The 25,571-nt window shown below is 36.3% G+C and overlaps 1 protein-coding gene across 4 annotated transcripts in view; it reads left to right on the top strand.

Moving 5' to 3' along the window:
- The window catches only part of INTS2 (integrator complex subunit 2), a 55,645-nt gene extending 33,089 nt beyond the window's left edge, over positions 1-22,556 (top strand). For all 4 annotated transcript variants that reach the window (XM_036081776.2, XM_036081777.2, XM_078064232.1 and 1 more), the window contains 10 exons: positions 3,440-3,544; positions 5,761-5,925; positions 7,484-7,685; positions 11,098-11,223; positions 15,171-15,369; positions 17,404-17,655; positions 18,447-18,554; positions 18,681-18,786; positions 20,214-20,390; positions 20,497-22,556. In XM_036081776.2, coding sequence (XP_035937669.1) covers positions 3,440-3,544; positions 5,761-5,925; positions 7,484-7,685; positions 11,098-11,223; positions 15,171-15,369; positions 17,404-17,655; positions 18,447-18,554; positions 18,681-18,786; positions 20,214-20,390; positions 20,497-20,666 — 1,610 coding nt within the window. In that variant the 3' untranslated portion in view covers positions 20,667-22,556. The remainder of the gene's footprint in view (positions 1-3,439; positions 3,545-5,760; positions 5,926-7,483; positions 7,686-11,097; positions 11,224-15,170; positions 15,370-17,403; positions 17,656-18,446; positions 18,555-18,680; positions 18,787-20,213; positions 20,391-20,496) is intronic.
- The last annotated feature ends 3,015 nt before the right edge of the window (positions 22,557-25,571 follow it).

The following is a 25,571-nucleotide window of genomic DNA, read 5'->3' as shown; positions in this document are numbered from 1 at the left end:
TTTTTTTATAATTGGTTATTTGTCAACATCACATAGTGAATAATCTATTATTTTCCTATTATTTTGGAAGGTTGCTTTGATGTATATTGAAGTTTTACTACAAACCTGTATCTGATTTTGGATTTTCTTTAAGTCAGACATTTCCAGTGCCTTCATCATAACCGATCTTATTCAGTATTTCTGTCTATTCTCATATATTTAATCTTTCATATGAACTTTATAATTTTGTCAAATTTCAAAGAAGATTATCAAATTAGGATTTTGATCAGAATTATGTTAAACTTAAAGATTTGGAGACAATTTAATCTTTATAATATTAAATCTTCCCATCTAGATAAATGAAATAATTTTTTAAAATTATTAAAATGTAAGATTTGGGGCATCTAGGTGGTGCAGTTGGTTGAACGTCTGGCTCTTGGTTTTAGCACTGGTCATGATCTCAGTAAATATTTTTTTTTGGCAATTATTGAGATGATTTTGTTTGGTCTATTTATATAATTAGTTATATAATTAATATCTTTATATTCCTGGAATGGGTCCTACTTGCTGAGCAGAGCCCCCTAGGGGACTCAGTCCCACGACCCTGAGATCATGACCCGAGCTGAAGCCAAGAGTCAGATGCTTAACCAACTGAGCCACCCAGGCACCCCTGCCTTTTCATTTTGTTGATGGTTTTCTTTCCAGTGCAGAAGCTTTTTAGTTTGATGTATTCTCACTTGTTTTTTTTGCTTTTGTTTCTGGTGTCAGATTAAAAAAAAAAATCACTGCCAAGACCTAGTCAAGGAGTTACCATCTATGTTTTCTTTTAATAGTCATATGGTTTTAGGTCTTGTGTTCAAGTCTTTAATCCATTTTGAGTTAATCATTGTGTGTTGTGTTAGATAGTGGTTGAGTTTCATTCTTTTGCATGTGGCTGTCGAGTTTTTTCAACACTGTTGAAACTTTTTCAACACTGTCCTTTTACTCATTATATATTCTTGGCTCCTTTGTTGTGGGTCAGTCGACCATGCATGGGTTTATTTCTGGGCTTTCTCCTTTGTTCCATTGATGTGTCTGTTTTTATGTCAATACCATACTGTTTTAATCACTATAGCTTTGTATTATAGTTTGAAATCAGGGACCATAATGCCTCTAGCTTTGTTTTTCTTTCTCATGGTTGCTTTGGAGTCTTTTGTAGTTTCATACAAATTTTAGTATTATTTGTTCTAGTTCTGTGATAAATGCCATTGGATTTTTGATAGGGATTGCATTGAATCTGTAGATTGCTTTGGGTGGTATGGGCATTTTAACAATATTGATTCTAACAGTCCATGAACATGAAATATTATTTGTTTGTGTCCTCTTCAATTTCTTTCATTAATGTCTTATAGTTTTCAATATTCTGGTCTTTCACTTCCTTTGTTTAATTTATTCTTAGGTATTTTATTTTTGATGTAATTATAAATGGGATTGTTTTCTTAATTTCTCTTTCTCATAGTTTATAATTAGTATATATAAATGCAACAGGTTTTTGTGTATTGATTTTATATCCTGCATTTTTACTGAATTCGTTTATTCTAACAGTTTTTTGATGGAGTCTTTAGGGTTTTCTACATATGTCATCTGTAGAGAGTGACACTTTTACTTCTTCCTTTCCAATTTGGATGCCTTTTATTTCTTTTTCTTTCCTAATTACTCTAAGACTATTTCCCTCAGTAGTAAGTGTTGGAACCAGGATTTGACTATCATTGGAACCTATTTTGTTTAACTGCCTTCTGAAACATGTTCTTACGGAATTCATACAAAATTGGTGTGGAAAACTAGTATGCTAATTTATTAATTTTCAAGAGGGGGTTATGTTTAGTCAAAAGGTATATGGTCTGTGGGGTGCCTGGGTGGCTGTGTCATTTAATTCCCTGCCTTCGGCTCAGGTTATGATCCCAGGGTCCTGGGATCGAGCCCCATGTCAGGCTCCCTGCTTAGCAGAGAGTCTGCTTCTCCCCCTCCCTCTGCTCCTTCCCCCTGCTTGTGCTTGACTCTCACTCTCTCTCTCTCAAATAAATAAATCTTTAAAAAAAAGGTATATGGTCTGTATAGGCAATGATTCTCAACCTTTATTTATTTATTTATTTTAGTTTTATTTATTAGAGAGAGAGAGAGAGAGAGAGAGAGCATGAGTGGGGGGAGGGGCAGAGGGAGAGGGAAAAGCAGACTCCTTGCTGAGCAGGGAGCCTGCCATGGGGCTCCATCCCAGGACCCTGAGATCATGACCTGAGCCGAAGGCAGATGCTTAACCGACTGAGCCACCCAGGCACCCCAATTCTCAACCTTTATTTTAACACTTACACTTATGTACTTCTTGTCTTCAACCAAAGAAAAAAAAATTGAGTTTCATTTTGTGGTTTGTATTTGAAGAAGAATAAGTATATTGCATATGCTTTTTCAAACTATGAACATCCTTTTTGAAATTCTCATATAGTCCTATGGTATACAAATAAAATACCTTGGAGTGAGATGAGGGTGCAACGCATATAGAATATGATGGAGGTGAGGGACTCCTAGGTGGCTCAGTTGGTTAAGCTTCTGCCTTTGTCTCAGGTCATGATTCCGGGGTCCTGGAAAAGAGTCCTGCATCGGGCTCCCTGCTCAGCGGAGAGCCTGCTTCTCCCTCTGCCTGTCGCTCCCCCTTGCTTGTGCACTCTCTCTCTCTCTGACAAATAAATAAAATCTTAAAGAAAAGAATATGATGGAGATGAGACAGAGAGAGATAGTGTTGATTGGCATCTACCTTTACTCTGTAGGATATAAGAATCCACTGAAGGTTTTTGAACATGAGGTTTTTTTTATTTTTAAGTAATCTCTACAGCCAATGTGGGGCTCAGACTCCTGAGATCAAGAGTTGCATGCTCCACCAACTGAGCCAGCCAGGCGCCCATAAGATGGACTTGTCTTTTTAAAAAAGGAATTGTTTGCTGGCTGAAGATGGAAGTTGTGAGAGAAGGGAGTCAAATTCATATTGCCCAACTTCCTTTAAAAAGAGTCACTACTATAACATATAATTAAATTAAGACTGTTGGAGTCATGAAGCTTTAAGCCATATGGTCATGACTGAATTTAGTCTTCTAATTAGATTTGGGAGAGTCTTGACTTACTTATCAGGGGTTTTGTTTCATTTTGTTTTGTTTGTTTTTGTGTTTTAGTATAGGGCACGTCTGCAGATGGCTTCTCTCACGATTTTCTCCTCACTAGTTTCAATTTGGGGGCATTTTCCAGATCCTGCCTTTAGATATGTTCTTGCTCTTCCTGTGTATCCACTATTTCTTCATTTTTTTGTGAAGTATATTCACAGGTTAAATGAATTAAAAGTCACCTAATGTTGTTTTTGTTCCATTTAGGTTGAAGGTTAAGATTTCTGTTGTTCATTACCCTGTTCTTATCTTACACTTTGTATCTTTGACAGCCGCCATGCAAAGAAAGCCCAAGTCCTATTCGTCATCTTTAATGGATCAGATTCCTATCAAATTCCTTATTCGACAGGCTCAAGGGCTGCAGCAGGAGTTGGGAGGTATTTGTTTTCCTTGTTTTTTACTGCTAACGTTTATTGTTAAAAAATAACCTTACTGTTTATAGTGTTATGAAGTGTAATATGTGCTCAGTGGTTAAAAAAAAAAAAATCAAACAATTCATTCAGGATTGAAATTCCTCTTTACCCCCCTCACTATCTTACTACTTGCATTCCTCCTTCCCCAAAACCCAGTTTTATTTTGGTATGGAATTTTAGACTTTTTTTCTATTAAGTTGAACCATATGAAATTGCAGGTATTCAACTTTTTTTGACCCACAAAAATATAGTTTCATATGGTTGAAGCTAATAGATACACACATGAGTAAAAAATTGTTTTTTTAAACTATGAATGGCATTATACCCTATCTCTTCTGAGACTTGTTTTTTCCTCTTCGAGTCTTAGAAATCTTTTTATGCCAGTACATGTAGATCTACCTTATTGCTTTTTTTTTTTTTTAAAGATTTTATTTATTTGACAGAGACACAGCGAGAGAGGGAACATAAGCAGGGGGAGTGGGAGAGGGAGAAGCAGGCCTCCCGCAGAGCAGGGAGCCCGATGTGGGGCTCGATCCCAGGACCCCGGGATCACGACCCGAGCCGAAGGCAGACGCTCAACGACTGAGCCACCCAGGCGCCCCTACCTTATTGCTTTTAATTCCTCCACAATATTCCTTAGCATGGAATTACTATGTTTTTTACTGTAAAATTGTCAAATAGATATATAGTAATATTTTTTGAAATTCAATTTTTTTTTCTTAATTTGACAGCTCTTTTTATAATGTTTGAGTATGGGTTTTTTGTTTGTTTCTATGAAGTTTTCTTTTTCTTTTTCTTTCTTTGTTACGGTTGATTTCAAGCAGGGACAAAGATGACCTTCTTTGGTCACCTTTAACCGGATGTATGCATTTATTTACTTATATCTTTGCATAAACACGTTATATTTGGCAACGTTTGGCAACTAACATTTTATTGAAGAGATTATGAAATGTAGATTAGTTTTCATTATGGTAAGCAGTCATTTTGTGACTGTTTTGAGATAGTCTTAACTATACATGTAGTTGTGCATTTAGATATTTAAATGTTTAATACTACTTTTGATTGTTGCAGCATTTTTTCAAACAGAAATATTAATTTTAATCAGTTTCTATGACAAAGGAAGCAGATACTCTCCCTACTGGGACTAAGTGGTATGATTTGATCTAAGTTGCATAATAAAGAGATTATTGGATGAAAAGCACTTTTATGACAACTAATACTGTTACTACTACTCTTACAACTCTGACGAGGATGATTATATAGTAACAACAATATTTATTAGGTATTTATGTGCTAAACACTTAGCATAGTGGTACTTCATGTATCTAAGTAGACATTTTTTACAGAACCATTTATCATTAAAAATAATAGTCATGAATAGTCAAACTGTGCTAAAAGCAAAAGGTTAGAAAGAATACTTTGATTTAGTAAAAGGAAGTTTCCCATTCCTTTTGAGCTTCCTTAACTCTTCTTGAAGGAAGACAAATGCATTGTCTTGTAGGTAACATCCATACTTGCTTTGGTTGGCTGACATACTTAGCTGTGTGACTCTGGGAACTTTAATAAATGCCTTTCAGTCTGTTTCCTTGCAATAGAATGGAGACAATATTGCTTACCTTGAAGGGACGTTAGGGAGAAATGAAAAAATGTACATAGAGTGCCTGAGATCTTTTAGGCACTCAAGGTGGCAACTTTGATTTTACCCGTATGTAGCAGTGATTCTGAACTGGGTTGGAAGGGAACACGTGTTCTTTTGTAGAAGCCTATCAGAATTTCTGAGTAAGGCCTTTCTCAGACCATATATGATCTCCGTCAAATGGACATTCTTTTCTCCTTTTTTTCTTTCCTCCCCAGTCAACTCTTGAACTACTGCTATGTAAAATAACGTTTCCTGATTGGAGACTTTTATGTTGGGATAGGGTGGAAGAAAGCTTGAGAACTTTTTGTAAAACTAGTAGTTTCCATCTATTTGTGTATCAAATCATTTGGGGATCTTTATTTAAGCAGATTCTCTGGCTGAATTACCAAACAGAAATCCTCAAAGGGTAGTATGCATGCATAAGATGCACACATTCCTTTGGTTTGCTGTAAATGAAAGGGACAAGGGAGAGGGGAAGTGAGGAGAGAAGTTTTGGTATTTAAGAATGAAGAATCCACTTGACTTCTTGTAAATTTTCAAGGGCTGCATTCTGCTTTACTACGTCTCCTTGCAACTAATTACCCACATTTATGCATTGTGGATGATTGGATCTGTGAAGAAGAAATCACAGGAACTGATGCCCTGTTAAGGCGAATGCTACTGACTAATAATGCCAAAAACCACTCTCCTAAACAACTCCAAGAAGGTACAGTAAATTGGATACTCCTTTTACCCCTTTAGTAGTACAAAGAGATGTTAGGCTCATTGAAATCTTAAAAACATGCGGAATTTTCCTGGGTATGTAACAATGTTTGGTCAATATATTGAAATCTTAAAATCATGCGGAATTTTCCTGGGTATATAACAGTGTTTGGTCAATATATTTTAAGTAATTTTCTTTGAGTTTAAGGAGTTTTAACCTTTTTAAAAAAAATTATTTGAGAGAGAAAGCGCATGTGTCGGGGGAGGAGCAGAGGGAGAGGGACAAGCAGACTATGCACTGAGGCAGGGGAAGGGAGCCCTACTCAGGGCTTGATCTCACGACCCTGAGATTGTGACCTGAGTGGAAATCAGGAGTTGGACACTTAACTGACTGAGCCACCCAGGTGCCCAGGAGTTTTAACCTTTTCTTTCTGACTTGCTTGTGTCTGTTTTATCATAGTTTCTGTGTTATATGGTCATGTGGTTTTAGGAAGGTCCTAAACTGATGAGAAATAAATGCTATGGAGTAGAGCAATGTACTTGCGCTAATGGATAAAGTTCAAGCACTGTCAATAGAAATATGATACGAGCCACACATAAAATTTTAAACTTTTTATAGCCACATTAAAAAAGTAAAAAACAGGGGCACCTGGGTGGCTCAGATGGTTGGGCATCTGCCTTCGGCTCAGGTCATGATCTCCAGGTCCTGGGATCGAGTCCCACGTCCAGCTCCCAGCTCAGTGGGGAGTCTGCTTTTCCCTCTCCCTCTGTCTCTGCCTCTCCCCCTGCTTGTACTCTTCTCTGTCTTATCTCTCTCAAATAAATAAATAAATCTTTAAAAAAAATTATAAAAAAAGTAAAACACAGGCAAAAATAGTTTTAATAATTATTTTATTTAACCCAATGTATCAATATATTATCATTTCATCATGTAATTAATATAAAAAATATTAATGAGATATTTTATTGTTTTTCCACAGAAAGTCTTTGCAATCTGGTATATATTTTATCCTCACAGCACATCTCAGTTTGCACTAGCTACATTTCTTAAGTGTTCAGTAGCCAGATGTGGTTAGTGACTATTCTATTGAAAATCACAGTTCTAGAAATTTTTTACTAACAGCAGTCTGCTGGATACTTACATCCTATAAAGGGGGCCACCCAGACAGAAAATATCAAGAAGTTTGAATCTTATTGAATGTTACTACTAAAAGCACTACTTGGGTATATTTTCATGTTTCAGTCAATTTTTAAAATTAGTCTGAATCACCAAGGAAATGACATTTGTCTTTGGGTCACTAATGTGTTTTTTAAAATGGGATTTTTATAACTTTTATCTCTATGATTATTCTTATCTTTATAAGTATACTTAACATGACTTTTTCTTAGGCCCTTATTTTAAGTGTGGCCAAAACTTGTGGCCAGGATTGAAAGTTTTACTCTTTTTCAGCAACAGTGTTTCCTTGATTTGTGTGGTATGTAGTCTGATAGGAAAGTATTACCAAATATTATTTGGTAAGTTGTATAGAATTTAGATCATGACTGCTAAGTTTTCCTTTTAGCATTTTCAGCCGTCCCAGTAAGTCACACACAAGTGATGCAGATTCTAGAACACTTGACTCTACTCTCTGCCAGTGAACTTATACCTTATGCGGAAGTATTAACATCCAATATGAACCAGCTATTGAATTCAGGGGTTCCACGGCGAATTCTTCAAACTGTCAATAAACTGTGGATGGTTCTTAATACTGTGATGCCTAGAAGGTAATTTCAGTGTATTGTTTCATGTAATAAATAAGCATATAGCAGTGATTGTATACAATAACCTAAACTTAAATGTTGAAAAAAATTGTTGATTATCTGACAATGTAAGTCCATTCTGAAGACCACTAATTAAAGAGCTGTTATAACTTTAAGGAAAAGAATAAACTTTATTTTAAGAAGCAGAGAAATCTTAAAAGTATTTCCAACTTGAGAAAGTTCTTTAAAAATGAATTCTCGCATATAGTCATTTGTGTCTAATTGTGACTTAGATCACCACGTGTCTTGCAATCCTTGCTGTGGCTTCTAATTTTGCTGCACATTAAAATCACCTGGAGAGCTTTTAGAACTCCTGATCTGCAAGTTGTAACCCATGCTAATTAAATCAGAATGTCTGTTGGTGGGAGTTAGCCATTAGTGGTTTTTTTTTTTTTTTTTTTTTTAAGGATTTCCTGAGTGATTCTAGCACACATAAAATTTAGAGAACACTGGGTTAATTATTTTGCCTTTAGGAAGATGAGTCTCTCCTGTTCCCATATATTGCATCAAAAACACCTGTTCTAAATAGGTGATGGGATTAAGGAGTATACTTGTGATGAGCACAGGGAGTTGTATGTAAGGGGTGATTCACTAAATTGTACACCTGAAACTAATATTACACAGTATGTTAACTAACTGGAATTTAAATAAAAACAACAAAAAAAAACCCTTTAAATAGAAAAACAAACAAAAAACACCTAGTCTGCTCTAAAAAAACCCAGAATACTGGGCTGGACTTAACTGAGATTTTGATTCAATAAGTCTGGGAATATTTATGCTTTTTATTTTTATTTAAAAAATTTTTTTTAAAGATTTTATTTATTTATTTGAGAGAGACAGAGAGAGCTGCACAAGGCGGGGAGGGGGAAAGGGGCAGAGGGAGAGGGAGAAGCAGACTTCCTGCTGAGCAGGGAGCCTGATGTGAGGCTCAATCCCAGGACCCTGGGATTATGACCTGAGCCGAAGACAGACCCTTAACTGACTGAGCCACCCAGGCATTCCATATTTATGCTTTTTAAATTTAATTTTTACTTATATCAAATAAATAAATGCACATAACTTAAGAACTTAAATAGTATATTCCTTTCCATTTTAAGATTGTTGCTCCCCAGAGACAGCTGTTTTCAGCTCTTTAACCTTTTTATTCTGGCATTTATATCCCCCCATCTATCTCAATAACATACCTATAATTACTATGATTTCCTGACTTTCCAATTTAGAAATTATCTGTGACTTTGCACTATACAAGATGAAGTGTTAGCCCTCTTACCTGTTTTCCTCCCTCGTGAGTCCCTCTTCCCCCAACACACACTTTCCCTTCCTCCCTTTCTCCCAACAGAGTAATACCAAAATTTTTGGTCAAAGCAGTATTCAGTGTGCCTATTATTATGACTACAACAGTGCTGTTTTTATAGTTGACACATGCAATATCCTTTGATTACAATTTCTTTCTTATACAACTGCCTTCCTTCATACCTCACACACGAACCCTGAGTTCATACTTCCCTCTTCCATTTACTTTGGTGTTTTTTGTTTTTTTTTTTGTTCTGTTTTTGTGTTCATTTTGTATCAATAACTAATTCATCCCTAAACTCTGTTATTGAGGGGACATTTATGTTATAACACATCAGGTAATGTATCAGTAACGTTTTTTTCTTGGAAACATTCCTTTCATAGCTTTCCATCCTCATGTTTTAATTTGCGACATGCACAGTAGCCATCCTGGAATTGGTTTTGTCTCTCTTCTTTGTTGAATTCCATGTTTTTCTCTGTCTTGGTGTAGTTCCTCATTTTAGTGAGTGGAACTCACACTTAAGTTGCTTCCTGAGAAAGGGTGTTAAGGGAACTTACTTATTTGTCATTCTACTGAATGAATTGAGCTTCCCTTGTTGCTATTAATTAATCCAATGATATATTACTTCCCACTCCTTGGTATGTGACCATTGTTTTTTCTCTCTTAAATTGTAGGGTTTTTTCCTTTCACTGTTTTCTGGAATTTCATGATGATGTATTTTGGTGTGTTTTTTTTTTTATTCATAGTGTTGGGTGCTTGGCCTTTTTTTGGTCTGGGCACCAATGCCTTCAGTTCTGAGGACATTTTCTTATGTTTTTTTTTCCTTCAGTGATCTCTTTCCCTTTGTTTTCTGTAATTTTTTGTAATTTAGCTTTTAAACCTCTTATTTAAAAACCCCTGATTTTCCAATTTTTTCTCTTCTTTTTAAATTTGTCTTTTGAATATACTTTGAGTATTCTTCAATGTTATCTTCTGATCTTTCTTTTGAATTTAAAAGTTTATTTTCTTAATCTCTATGAGTTCTTTCTTAACTGAATATTTTTAGTTTTCTTTTTTCTTTTTTTTAAATTTTATTTTATTTTATTTATTTATTTGAGAGAGAGAGAGAGCACAGAGGGAGAGTGAGGGGGAGAAGCAGATTCCCTGCTGGGCAGAGAGTCCGACGTGGGGCTCGATCCCAGGATCCTGAGATCATGACCTGAGCTGAAGGCAGATGCTGAACCGACGGAGCCACCCAGGCGCCCCATCTTTTTTTTTTTTTTTTAAGTAGGCTCCATGCCAGCATGGAGCCCAACATGGGGCTTGAACTCATGACTCTGAGATCAAGAGTCAGACACTTAACTGACTGAGCTACCCAAGTCCCTTACCTGTATATTTTTAAATGCCTCCTGTGCTTGTTTCATATGTACAATATTCTGTCCTTTAAGGATATTAATTATAGGCTTTAAAAAGTTTCTCATCCCTACATTCTCTGTTTCTTTAAAGTTTCTTCCTATTTGCATATTTTAATCTTTTTCAAACTAGATGCTTTCCTTAAATGTCTGATGACTCTTGGCTGACCACTCATATTTAAAGAGTGGGCAAGCTCTGTGTGCAAGGTGGGGCTGATGGATTCCTGGGCTTCACTGTAAGAGGTCAGGTACCCTTACTGTTGGCATATCCCTTAGTAATTCTGATGTGCAGTCAGGTTAGTAATCACTTTTAGAGTTTATTGATGTCTAATCTCAAAGTGGCTTCTCACATTGGAGATTTTATGATGATAACAGATCCATGGCTTATTTATGGGGCCAGATACAGTTTCAAAGTGCTAAGGTTTTAATTCATACTTTTATTTTATATGCCATGATTATTCCATTACAACTGTGAGGATTTTTGAAACTGCTTTGTGTTTACGGTTTTATCTTCATTTGTTTTAGAGACATCATAATAAGTTAGATTTCTATAATTCTTAATTTCTCCAAGTTCATTCACACCTGTTTTTTTAATTTTTTCCTGAATATATCCTTCTGAGTTAGGACTGGATGGCTCCAGGTTTCAACTATAATATAGCTGTTTTTGAACATGTGATTATTTTCTTGTCAGGCTGTGGGTAATGACAGTTAATGCACTTCAGCCTTCAATAAAGTTTGTACGACAACAAAAGTATACTCAGAATGACCTGATGATAGATCCTCTCATTGTCCTAAGATGTGATCAGAGGGTACACAGGTATGTGTCATTTGAGTTTCATTTTTATTCTGGAGTTATACTTTGGAGAGTCGAAAGAAATGGAAGAAATTCAGTTTAAACATCTGTCTTAGTGTTCTTGCAGGTAATTGGCAGTGTGTGCTCTGAGGTTTTTTGTTTTTGTTTTGTCTACATCCAAGAACTATTCAGTTTAATATTTAATATGTGATTAGTAAAATCTAGCCTTGTTGCTAGCATTTTTTAAAAAGGCTTTTAAAAATTAGCTTATTATGAACCATTACATGCACTAAAACTGTGATCTTTTCCGCATCCTCAGTTGTGATATTAGCTTCATTGATTCCACATTTGTCTGTAATTCCTTGCCAATTGCTGAACTTAATCAATTGCTTTGAAGTGGCTTCACCTCAAGAGGCTGATTTAATTAATTCACATCATTAATATTTGAATTTCCTATTGCTGTGCTAAGTAATACCAATGATACATAGGTTAAAGTGATTATCACCTGTATGGAGAAATAAGGCAAATACATGAAAAGTTAAATAATATGGTCATATGCAGATGAATGGTTTAGTAAGTGGATGCTATTAAAGGTTCAGGAAAGATGTAGAGGAAGTGGGGACCTGAGTAGTTTTTAAAGGATAGAAATGGGGTTTGGATGAACAGACACTATAATGATGGGGGTAAGGGGTTAAGGAAGGCATTGTGGGGGAAAAGGAACAGTGTGAGCAAAAGTATAGAAGCACAAATGAAAAAGACTTGGAATGGAGGGATAATTTGTTGAGAGGAGCACACTTTAGAATTGGAATCTCAAGTTAGGGATCAGACTATGGAGGGCCTTGAATGTTAGGCTAAAGAGGTCATTTAGGTGGTAACTTAAGAGAAGCTTTGCATTAGATGGCTTAGGGGAGAAAGAAATTGGAATTAAAGAAGACTTAACTAGGATACACACTCTATGAATGTAGTCATCTGTCCTCAACCCAAGGGATGACATTCATGAAGTGACAAAATTTGCAGAATCAGCTATGTGTGGTTTGGTGAGATCAACGTCTCAGGAAATAGGAGTCAGGAGAATGAACAGTTTAAATGACATTAAGTATCTAATAAAAGAAAAATAGCATTAAATAACACTTCCAGAAAAGAGCAACTTCTAAAACAATTTATCAGTGTTAAAAATCCGTTTAAGTAAGTAACCTTCTACCTGAATTGCCTCCAGTTATTCAGGAAGTTGTTAAATTTTGCTATCATAATGTATATGTTTTCGTAGCCTGGATTTTCTCTTAACTTGCAAACTTTTCCCCACAGTAGTAAATATTCTGATATTAATTGGCTGCATATTATTCCACATAGATATGCTATGCTTAACCCAATCCCTATTGTTGGACATTTTGTTTATTTCTGTTTTTTGTTATTATCAGTAGTACTGTGGTGACTATTCTATGTACTATTTCCTTAGAGCAGATTCTTTTTTTTTTTTTAATATTTTATTATTTTTAAAGTTTATTTATTGAAGTAATCTCTACACCCAATGTGGGGCTCGAACTCAGGACCCTGAAATCAAAAGTTGCATGCTCTTCCAGCTGAGCCAGCCAGGTGCCCAGAGCAGATTCTTAAAAATGGAATTATGGGGGTAAAAGTAACATGCTCATTTTTAAGACTTTTGATTCATATTTTTCATATTCATATTTTGATTCATATTCATTTTTTCATTCTGCCATCTAGAAAGGCTGAACCAGTTTACATTCCCAAAGCAGTGTTTGATATTGTACTTCAGTACTTTATATAATATTTTCCAATTTGATAAGTGAAAATTTGATTCTCAGTTTAATTTGTATTTTAGATTGAATATTAATATGCTTATTGGCTATTGATATCTCTTTTTTGTATTTTAGTTTAGTTTTCTATTGAAGTGCTTATCTTTTTTGATTTGGAAAGAGTTCTTCATAAAGGATATTAGCTCTTTATATTAGTTTTTTCCTTTGTTCTATTTTGCCTTTTAATTTTGTTAATTTTTTAAAATTTAGATTTTTTTACCAAGTGATCATCCACATGATTTTTAAAAATATCAAACAATATAAGAAGATATACACATATATAATGTTTAGGATTTGCTTTGATGGTGATGGGAAACCCATTGATGGTGATGGGAAAGTGGATGGGGGTGTAGGGGAAATGACTGGCCATGTGTCGATAACTGTTGAAGGTAGGTGATAATTTCTTGGAGATACAATATTGTATTTCCTTTGTTACGTATGTATTAAAGTTTTCATTATATACATTAGTAAGTGAACAAACAAGAAGATCAACAGTAAGAAAAAGGTGTACAGTGAAAAGTCTTGTTGTTCTCTCTCATATCTATCATGTTGCTATGGCTAAAGCAAAATTGCTCTTTGACCTCTTGACCAATCCCTGTTCCATCCCCAGAGGAAACTTTGTTGTCGTACTAGTGTGTATGTAGCTTTACTTTCTATGTATTTACAAATTTATAAGTAGAAATACTTTTTCTTTCAGTGGTTTAAAAAAACATAAGTAGTATTATATTGTAGGCATTATTATTATTTTTTTTTTAAGATTTTATTTATTTGTTTGACAGAGAGAGACACAGCGAGAGAGGGAACACAAGCAGGGGGAGTGGGAGAGGAAGAAGCAGGCTCCCTGCTGAGCAGGGAGCCCGATGTGGGGCTCGATCCCAGGACCCTGGGATCATGATCTGAGCCGAAGGCAGACGCTTAACGACTGAGCCACCCAGGCGCCCCTATTTTGTTCTTTTTTAAAAAAACTTACTGTTGTTCATATGTTTTCCATATTGATATGCATAATTCTAACTCATTTTTTTTAACTGGTGCATAGTAACCCATATGTAAATTACTAGGCTTGTCATCCAGAGACTGATTCAGAATTTTGGAGTGGAGCTTGAGATTTTTGGAAACATTGCCAGTTTTTTAATACTGACACATTTTTTTTCACTATAAATATATAGATGTTTATCGTAGAAAATATGGACATTTCAGAAAAACCATTGATGAACATTTAAGCTGTTTCCATCGTTACATGGTTATAAACACAGCTATACTGCCTGTGTATGCATGCATGCTAGTTCCTTCTGTGATAGATTGAGACGTGGCATTATCAGGTTATTCTAAGGGCTTGGCTTTTTTTTTAAAGATTTTATTTATTTATTAGAGAGCGTGGGCGCGCACACACACGCAGAAGTTGAGGGAGGGGCAGAGGGAGAAACAGACTCCCCACTGAGCGCAGAGTGCAGTGGGGGCTGGATCCCAGGACCCCGAGAGCGTGACTTGAGTCAAAGGCAGATGCTTAAATGACTGAGCCACCCAGTTGCCCCAGGGCTTGGCTTTTTAAATATTAGTGGTTGCTAATTTACCATTTTTTTCCTTTTTGTATTTAATTCTTGTATTTGTTCTTATCTCATTTAATCTGTAACAATCTTTGAGCTATGAATAACTACTCTTTTTATAGATGAGGAAACTGAGGCTCAGTAAATAACTTATCCCAGGTCAAGTGGATGAAGCACTTTTGGAATAGCAAGTTGTCTTGCTCCAAAGAAGAAACAGGAGTAGAAAGAATAAATATTCTGTTCTAGTCTCCTTCATCTTATCAATAATAGATTATTTCTCTTCTTAGGACAGCTGCTTTGCAGGTTCCTATTTAAGAGACTTCCTGGTAGTGCCATTTTTTTGCAAAAACATCTTTTCTCTAGGGCATTCATTATATTTGGTTTTAGCTGATAAGATGAAATAGATAATATTTAATATATATTCAATATTCAATATAATTTTGAAAAACAGGATAAGACAAATATTAAACTTTTATTTTTAGAATAAATATTTTAGTGGAAAAGTGTTACTACTCTTAGGTTTTTCAGATACTGTTCAGGACTGATTGATCATATTCTGACTAATTTATAAATATATATTCTTTCTCATGTATTTTTCTTCTTTCTGTGTTAGATGCCCCCCACTGATGGATATTACTCTACACATGTTGAATGGGTATCTTCTTGCATCCAAAGCCTACCTTAGTGCTCATCTGAAGGAAACGGCCGAGCAAGATAGGCCTTCCCAGAATAATACAATAGGTTTAGTTGGGCAAACTGATGGCCCAGAAGTTACCAGAGAAGAATTGAAAAATGCATTACTGGCTGCTCAGGTAATAAAATTTAGTCAAGAAATGCATGGGTTTCACTGTTAATATAATTAGTTAAATAGATGGCATATGATAGCCCTTTATGTACAACGGTGACATACTGTGCATCTTTCATTACAGAATGTATGATAATGCTGTTTCCTTTGCTTCTGAAGATCAGATGGACTATATTACTTAAATTAGGAATAATCTTCATGATATTAGTTTAATAGCCATTTAAATGAGATTTATATTTTAACAAAATATAAAACTTTTGTTTTTTAAAATCAAATGGTGGAGACAAACAGAACAAGAAGTGTACATAGTAAGATGTCAGGTAGTGGTAAATAGTAGGACAACATAAAGTGTTCAGTTTTATATTTAGAAAAGTTTTATAACAATGTAGAATTTTACTGAGGCCTTTAGTAATTTTTGAATAAGGCAGGAGATGTGAGATGATTAAATGTTAAGCAATTTGAGGTCTTCAAAGTAGAAATGTTTTCTTAATTTGAAATATACCTTCTGAAATATTTTCATTGGCAATAAGGGGAATTAGAGTAATTATATATAGCCACAATCCCTTATCTATGATACAGAGATCAAAAATTATGAAAACTGAAGCATTTTTTTGGTAATTCAGTTGGCAGAAAGACGTGACCTGATGTGATCTCATTTGTGACAAAACTTGACCTGAATTGATACGAAGCTATTTATGGCCTTATCCCACTTATTGTGAATGTTGTTTTGCTGCAGAAATGTGAATATGTTTGACTGCACTGTGTGCTACCCTAGTCTCTGCTGGAGATATTATATAATATTACATGAAAAAATAATTCTGAGTTCTAAATAAGTCTGGCCCTGAGAATTTCAGATAAGGGATTGAGGATCATAATAGCTACCATTTATATAATGCTTACTATATGCCGAATGCTATTGTAAGTTCTTTATATATATTAACTCATTTATTCTTTATAGCCAACCTATGAGGTAGGGAGTATTATCATCTGTTTTTACAGATTAAGAAAATGAGACTTAGGGAGGTAAGTTACTTGCTCAAGGCTACACATTAATAAGTGGCAGAGCTAGTATTCAAGCCTGGGTAGCCTGGCGCCAGAGTCTACAAACAAAAACAACAAATCAACAACCCCAAACCAAAAACCCTTTGACCCAAGAATGATAATTATAAAATAAAGCCAACCTTACTTTATAATCAAATTCATCAAACAATTAGATGAAGTAATTGTTTTCTTCTATTCCAGGCAGTGGCTGTCTTCCAGAGATACATGTCATATATTCATTTTTTTGTTACCTTTTCCTGCTAGATAAGAGTGATTATAGCTCTCCTTTAAATGTAGGAGCTGCTACATTTAAAGATGGATCACCCCTCAGGAAATTACTGTTCTATGAAATGACACTCAAGCTTGTAGACTGAGCAACAATGAGTTGTACAGGTGGAATAGATGGTAAGGCAGAATTTTTCTTTGCAAAACCAGGGCCATAAAGAGCCCATCTTCAAATTAAAAGGGAAAAAAAGCTTTAGGAAGTGACGTTTAGGCATTAATTATTAACCACCATTTTCAGAGGAATTAATTAATTGGTGAGAAAAAAAAGCCAGGTGAGAAAAAGAGGGGAATACAGGATAGGATCTTGGGAGATGTAGGAAAGAAAGAAGAGATTCTAGTAGAAGTCATTTTTTTGCTTAGGCCCTGTTTAGGATGTCACTGAATCAGAATACTCTTCTAGTACATGATTTTAAACTGGATCTGCTTTAGTGATACGTGACTACCCTGAAATTATGCAATATATTTGTTTGCATGTTAATTTTTATATGGAGAAGGTATGTAGTTTTCTTCAGAGACTTAAAAGTTTTCATGACCCTAAACAAGGTGAGAACCACTGCCCTATAGATTGCTCACATTTGCTCTTAAAAGTACCTCCTTTTTTAAATTTAAGAAACAGTTATTTTACCACTTTTGTTCATGTGAGAACAAAATTAGATTTGGTTTTCAAACAAAATTCTCAGAAACTTCTTAAATTTACTGTTTTATTTGCTTGTAGGATAGTGCAGCTGTCCAGATTCTCTTGGAGATTTGCTTACCTACTGAAGAAGAGAAAGCAAAGGGTGTCAATCCAGACAGCTTGCTAAGGAATGTTCAAAGTGTTATTACTACCAGTGCTTCAAATAAGGGAATGGAGGAAGGAGAAGACAATTTGCTCTGTAACCTTCGAGAAGTTCAGTGCCTTATCTGTTGTCTGTTGCACCAGATGTACATTGCTGATCCTAACATTGCTAAACTTGTTCACTTTCAGGTGTGTTTTCAAAGAACAATGCTTATATGGTTGACCTTGATTTTTGAGGGGGGGAGTGCTTTGATTACTATATTAATGGGGATCAGTTAGCAATCAGAGATCACACAAATGATCATGGTCCTTTGCAATATGGCCCCAAATCCAGAGTTTTTAGATTTTATTTCACACTAATAGATTCAGATAATTTACTTTTATTCTGGTGCACCATAAAGGTGAAACGCCAGGAAACATGTAGGGCACTGTAACCTTCTGAGCAACTTTTACATGAAGGAAGAAAATCTCGGGGCACCTGGGTGGCTCAGTCGTTAAGCATCTGCCTTTCGGCTCAGGTCATGATCCCAGGGTCCTGGGATCGAGCCCCACATCGGGCTCCCTGCTCGGCGGGAAGCCTGCTTCTCCTTCTCCCACTCCCCCTGCTTGTATTCCCTCTCTCGCTGTCTCTCTCTCTGTCAAATAAATAAATAAAATCTTTTTTTTTTTTTTTTAAAGATTTTATTTATTTATTTGAGAGAGAGAGAGAGAATGAGAGAGAGAGAGCATGAGGAGGGGAGGGTCAGAGGGAGAAGCAGACTCCCCGCCGAGCAGGGAGCCTGATGTGGGACTCGATCCCGGGACTCCAGGATCATGACCTGAGCTGAAGGCAGTCGCTTAACCAACTGAGCCACCCAGGCGCCCTAAATAAAATCTTTAAAAAAAAAAAGAAAAAGAAGGGGAAGAAAATCTCCCTGTGTATTTTTGTCTGTATTTGACTCATAGTTTTTTTTCTCTTTCCCCCTTTCTTGTTGAGATAGGGTTATCCATGTGAGCTTTTACCTCTGACCGTCGCAGGTATTCCGTCTATGCACATCTGTCTGGATTTCATACCTGAGCTTATTGCACAGCCAGAACTTGAAAAACAGGTAATGAGCATTTTGGGGGTTTAGGAAAATTTTAATCTCCCTCCAGTCTTGCTAGTTATCAAATATTTTAAAAAATTTAATACTTAAGGATTCAGAAACATGTAACATTTTGCTTTTGTATTGCAGATATTTGCTATCCAGTTGCTTTCTCATTTGTGTATCCAGTATGCATTACCAAAGTCACTCAGTGTGGCTCGCTTAGCTGTGAATGTCATGGGAACTTTGCTAACAGGTGTGTAGCCAACCAACATCAGTAACAAAAACTTCTAACATAAAGTAGTACATATTTTTACTGAATTTAGGAGTATGATGTTTCTGTGTCACTAATAGTTTAATTTACACCATTTTTTCAATTATTCTTTTGAAAATTTTTTTATTACAAATGTGATTTATAGTGTAGAGGAGATGAATAGGTAGGCAAATTATATCTTTCATTTTGTGACTAATTATATATAGATTTAAGTAAATATAATAAGCTTTCCAGGGGGGCTTGGATGGCTCAGTTGGTTAAGCATCCGACTCTTGACTTTGGCTCAGGTGAAGATATCATGGTCGTGGGATTGAGCCCCACGTTGGGCTCTGTGCTCAGTGCAGAGTCTGCTCCGGATTCTCTCCCCCCCTGCCCCTTCCCCTGCTCGCACACGTGCATGCTTGCTCTCTCTCTAAATAAATAAATAAATAAAATTTTAAGAGAAAAAAAAAAGCTTTCCATATTTTACAAATGAAAATCAGATCTGCTTTCTAAATGTCATTAGGTCAGTAGAAGGCAAATTAAATTTATTACAAAGGCTTAGAGTTCCAGGAAGATATAATCATGCTGTGTAAATAAGAGATAAATATATTAGTTGTTTCCTCAAGTTCTAAAACATACCCTAATGTTTTAATCGCTGTCTGGTTTGTAGAGTAAAATAGTATGAAAACAAACTACTCTAAAAGATACGAAGTATAATTCATTCTTTTAAAGTTATGACTTACTAATTTCATATTCGTTCTTTGTGCTCCCATAATGCTTTGCTCATTTTTCTTTTCATCGTATTCACATCTTGTTATTATTTTTAGTGGTTAAGAGCTTTAACTGCCTGAGCTCAATCCCAACTCTACTACTAACTGGCTGTGTAGCCTTGAACAAGTTTCTTTCTTTCTTTCTTTCTTTTTTTTTTTAAAGATTTTATTTATTCATTTGAGAGAGAGAGAGAGAATGAGCGGGGCGGTGGAGAGAGAAAGGGAGAAACAGACTCCCCGCTGAGCAGGGAGCCCGATGCGCGACTCGATCCCAGGACCCTGGGATCATGTCCTGAACCAAAGGCAGACGCTTAACTGACTGAGCCACCCAGGTGCCCCCTTGAACAAGTTTCTTAATCTATGGTTTATTTAACAGTTTTTCTCCTGTATAAAAGTGTCATAATAATACTTTCCTCATTTATAAAACTGTGAGAATTAATTAAATTAAATAATGCATGTAATACACTTATCACAGTGCTTCAGAATAAGAATTTATAGGTTGGATGATGGCTGACTATTAGATTGTAAACTCCTTGAAGGATATATCAGACAACTTAGTAATCTCAGCACAGAGCATGGTGCTTAGTATGTTTAATAGGCCATGTACGTTGAATTTATAGCTGTAAAGTAAAAAGTTGTTTAACTTCTTTCCAACAGTTTTAACACAGGCTAAGCGGTATGCTTTTTTCATGCCAACTCTGCCGAGTTTGGTCTCTTTCTGTCGAGCGTTTCCTCCACTGTATGAGGATATTATGTCTTTGCTGATCCAGATCGGGCAAGTCTGTGCCTCTGATGTTGCTACTCAGACAAGAGACATCGATCCAATTATCACACGTAAGTAGGAACTGATTTTCAAAGTTGCTTTAATATCTCAAACATAAAGGCCAAACTCCTTTCCAGATTCCTTGCCTTAATTTATTTTTTTTCCTTATGTTTTTAGGTCTTCAACAAATAAAAGAGAAACCAAGTGGATGGTCTGGTATCTGTAAAGATCCATCTTATAAAAATGGATCTGGGGACACTGGAAGTACGGATCCTGATGTACAGCTCTGTCATTGTATTGAAAGCACAATAATTGAAATAATAAACATGAGTGTTAGTGGAATTTAAAAAAAAAAAGTAAAATAAAAAAGTGAAGCTGTTTGCTGCATATACTCGATACGAATCTGCATCTTAAAACAACTCTAAACTGGGAACAGTAACATCTTGGAATCATTAAACGATTCAGTTCAACATGAATAGAATTTAGAACTCTCTTTAAGAATTATGCTTGCTTGTATTTGATTGATAGTTCTTTGAATCTACTTTGCTGGTATGTTTATACTATAGCAGCGGAGCTTTTTTTTTCCCTATTGGGAGCACATTTAAGAAACTCATTACTAGAAAGTGAATTTGGCCTTGTATTTAGTTTTTGCAATGAAGAAACAGTGCCATGCTTTTAATTTCTTATAAAGATGAGTCTGTCGGTAGCCCTAGTGTTTAATGTCAGCTAGTAACAGTGTGACAATGAAGCAATGATGAGAGGGAGAAAAAGGGAAGGGAGAATTCAGGAAAAATTAAGAGTTTAAATACCCAATAGAAATCGCTAAAACTTGCAATGCAAGTAATAGTAATGCAAGATGGAATTCTGCTTCTCAAGAAATAGTATTGAGAAGGCAAGTAGCTTTTTGTAAATGATTTCCATGGAATTACAGATGAGAATTTTAAGATTTTACATATTTGCTTCAATTTTTACTAATATGGAGACATGTTTAAAGAGATACTTGAATAATTTGGAATTTTAAGATATTAATTTAGAAGTGTTTACAGAAACATCTTTGTGCAGAGGAGAACCTGAAAGGAGATCTCATTTAGTTTTTTTTTTTAAGATTTATTTTTATAATGTTTTACTGACTTACCTAATGGTCAGTGGAGGGAAATACATTGGTATCTAATTAAAGTTTAGAGCAGTGAAACACACCAGATTAAAGAGCCCTTGCTGTGCCATCAGGATTATAATTCACGTCATAATTTTAGAAGATCTCTGAGTAAGAAAATATATACAGTGTTTGGACCTCAGGAAAAATTAAAAAGCATAACATACCATGTTGCTGAAGGATTTTGCAGTCCTCTGTTAGTAACTTCCACTGATTAGGTAGATGCATTCAGGTAAACCATAGTCCTTATTTTTTCCTCTCAATTAAGTATCTAACATAGAAGTTACTTCTCCTTGCTTTCTGAGATATACCTGAATGACACACTCTTCCCAACCCCTTCAGTTCCTTGCCTTGAAACAGACCACTTGTAAAAGAAATTAGGTAGGCTAATAAGGAAGTGTGGTTTTTAAGAAAAGGAATTTTTCAATCTTCTCACTAGCATATAGGCACATGTCATTTTCCTCCTTTGTGAAATGGGATTACTACTGGCCCTACCTCATAAGGGTATTATATAAGAACTAATTTGTAGCTGTTTCAAATCATGAAGTACACAGTATCCTAGATGATAGAATATTTATAACTTTTATTAGATGCTTAATGTTCAATTAAGTAATTTTGATCCAAAAAGTAAAAACATCCACTTAAAAAATACCGTAAGAATTTTCATATTTTTAAACAAGGCAGTTTTATAAGTCTTTTAAGATTAAATACAACTGCTCCTGTTTTGTTTTGTTTAGTTTTTAAACTGAGGCTTTGGAATATTTTGAGTGAGTAGGTAACCTCTAGGAAATCAGAAAAGGTTGAAATATGTTTTCTAATTAAATGCGGTGCACATTCCTGGATCACTTTTCAAAGACTGGTCAAAACCTGCTGTGTTAAAATAACATATGCTGTTTTTCATGAGATTTGTTGATGATGTAAATAAAATGTGTAAATATATTAGTAAATGTTAATATTCATGTATTTTAAGTTAAGATTACAAGATTTGTCACAATGTGATTTTTTTTTTATTCAAGTGAAAACAGATGTGTGCAGCTATTTTGAATATTGGTTTATAAACATTCATATTCTTTATTCAAATGAACTTGTAGTTTTTTGTGTTTCATTTCACTGCTACTAACTTGAAAGGGACATTTCTAAGGACTGGTATCCAGGACTGGCTCCAGATTCTGTGTCCCTTTCTGTTATGCCACATACATCAAATGGCAATACAAGGTTAGAGTCAGTTGAGAGCCTTAGGAATTTAGGAGAGGAAAATCAGAATAGCTACCCTGGAGCAGTTACTTAAAAGATTAGATATTAAAAAAATTTATAAATGCAGAGTAACAATTTGAAGGTATTTTTTTTTTTTTTAAAGATTTTATTTATTTATTCATGAGAGACAGAGAGAGAGAGAGACAGAGGCAGAGGGAGAAGCAGGCTCCCCGCGGAGCAGGGAGCCCGATGTGGGACTCGATCCCAGGACCCTGGGATCATGACCTGAGCCGAAGGCAGACGCTTAACCGACTGAGCCACCCAGGCGTCCCTAAAGGTATTTTTGAGGACTTATTTTTATAAATTTTCCTTCACTGTCTAAAAAATAAGTTACATTTTTAGTACTTTCTCTTCATCTTTGCTTGTGCACACATATTGTCACATAATGGAATTTATAGTACCAAGTTGGAGTCTTCTTTTTTCATTTAATTTTATATAAAATTGTTTTTTGCAAGTTGCTTTATTTTTATAATTATGGTTTATAGTAATTTATTTTTATAATTTTATTGGCTTCATGATGACTGAATTGATATAACCATCTCCCCTGTTACTATACTGGGAAGTTTTTTTTTTTTTCCAATATTAGGCACCGTTATAAATTGAGGTATTACTACTTTTTCTTTCTTTTAGATTACTTATTTAGGATAAATTTCTGAGTCTGAGATGAGTAAAGGGCAGAATTTATTTTCATGACTATGTTTTGTCATTTGGGGACAATGTAGTAAAATGAAAGTGAGGCAAACAAATCAGCTCCCCTCCTGCTGCACCCTCTTGCCGCAAACCTCTCTCCCAAACCAGTTTCTCGAATCTGAGAAAATGTCTCAGGACCCTAGTATTTTAGCCAAGTTTAGGTTATACGGAACTCTTTAAAAATGACAATTCAGAGAGATCACGATTAACCTAGTTTTGAGGAAATTTAAGTGTACTTCTTGGCAAAGAAGAATAAACCGGTCTCGGGAGGGACAGAGGTGGCTGAGCCTTAATAGAGGTAGAAGTCATCCGGTGCTGGAAGACCTCGCGAGCGTTTGTCTGGTTTAATTTGGTATCTGGGAAAGACTTAAATATTACGAGGTCCTGTAGACGGTTGTCATCGAACCTTTTCTCCTGGTTTGGCTCAGTCTGGCAATTCCCGCCTCAATCTTTTCGATAGCCCGGCTACTTGTAAGTTCGAATTTGAATTGAGTGGTACTGATGAATGCTCGGAGAACTCTGTTGGTCTACAGACTTTACGAATAGAGACTTCGAATTTCCAAGAAATCTATGCACGGGTTAAATAACCGGTTGCAAAAAGCCAAACGGAGAGAACTCTTTCCCTTTAAATCCGTAAGATTTGGACGAGTTGTTCCCTCTTCTGCTATTCGCCTTCCGGTGCCGCCAAGTACCTTGGGTCCATTATTATTACGAAGGCTTCCATTGGGTGCCAGAGTGCTCGTCTCCTAGCCTTGCGCCAGGATTGGTTGCTTGATATCTAGTCCTGGCAGGTGATTGGCTGTCTGAGCTCGTCCGGCGATTGGATGCCGGGAGTCGAAGGGGTGGGAGGCGGGAATTTGTCCGGGAGAGCGTTGTTGAGAGGACTGATGAGAACTGGAGGAGGAAGGCTGAGCACCCCCGACCCTGCGACCAGGCCCGGGTAGTAGCAGCCCGCTGAGGAAGAGAGAGAGGCCTGTGACCCTCTTTGCCAGAGCTCCACTGTATTTGCTTGCGGATATCTGTTTCCTTTTCTCCCGTGATTCGGAGCCCAGTCCGCGGTGCTTCAGTTTTCTTCAGGACAGGCAAGTCTGTCTCCCCGGGGGAGAGCGCGAAGCCTGCGGGAAGAGTGCTTTCTGCTTTCGCCCAAACTCCCCGCTGGCCCCTCGGTGTGGACTGGATCACTAGGGACTCTGGGATCTCCACGGGCTGAGGGAGGAAGGAAGTGTGAGGACGAAAACCTGGGGAGAAGGGAACCTGTTCTCCGCCCCCGGGAGCGGAGGCCTGTTAATACAGCCGGGGGCCTCGCGCTAACTCTTGGCAGCTGTGGGCGACGGCGGGAGGCAGATAATCCTGCTGTGTTTTTGTTTTTGTTTGCTTTATTCCATTGTATGGGGGAAGCTACCCCATTTTGAGATGCCTGTTGCCACAACTGGGGCTGGGGTTGGATTGACTTCCAGGTTATATCCGAGTAACTAGGCCAGCGTTGAGTTGTTGGTTCAGATTAAAGGGTTGGATTCCACCAAATCTCATTCTCAGAGCTTCACAGAATCACAAAATATTAGAACTGGAAAATACGTTAGAATAGTGTTTCTTTTGGAACACACAGGCTATGGTTAAGGTTCTTACTGGCTTTCTAATCAGTTGCATTGCTATTTCAACCATCCCTCCATCCCCAGATTGAGTTTACTATTTTTTTTCACTTTTGCAGAGTGATACCAGTGTATATCATTTACCCCCTCTCTTTTCAGTTATTTCTTTAGTGTATATTTCTGGGAATGAGAAATCTATGGACTCTCTTTTCAGAAGAATGCAGTCATGCACAGAAACTTCCACATGCAATAACAAGAGATCACAGTTGCTGAATTATATCTATGTATCTTAGGTTCAGAAAAGGTGGTTTAGAAGGGTGGGGGGATTAAAGTAGATCACTTCTGTTTTAGATACTGGAGTTTTGCGCACATTTCTGTACAGAGGGAGAAGCAGGCTCCCAGCTGAGCAAGGAGCCAGATATGGGGCTCCATCCCTGAGCCCTGGGATTATGGCCTGAGCTGAAGGCAGAATCTTAACCAACTGAGCCACCCAGGTGCCCCTCTACTTTATTGTTTTTTAAAGATTTTATTTATTAGACAGAGAGAACTAGCGTGGGGAGAGGCAG

Source organism: Halichoerus grypus, chromosome 2 (genome assembly GCF_964656455.1).
Source record: "Halichoerus grypus chromosome 2, mHalGry1.hap1.1, whole genome shotgun sequence".
NCBI classification, from domain to species: Eukaryota; Metazoa; Chordata; class Mammalia; order Carnivora; family Phocidae; genus Halichoerus; species Halichoerus grypus.
Note: the sequence above shows the minus strand (reverse complement) of the source record. Positions and strands in the feature narration are given on the sequence as shown.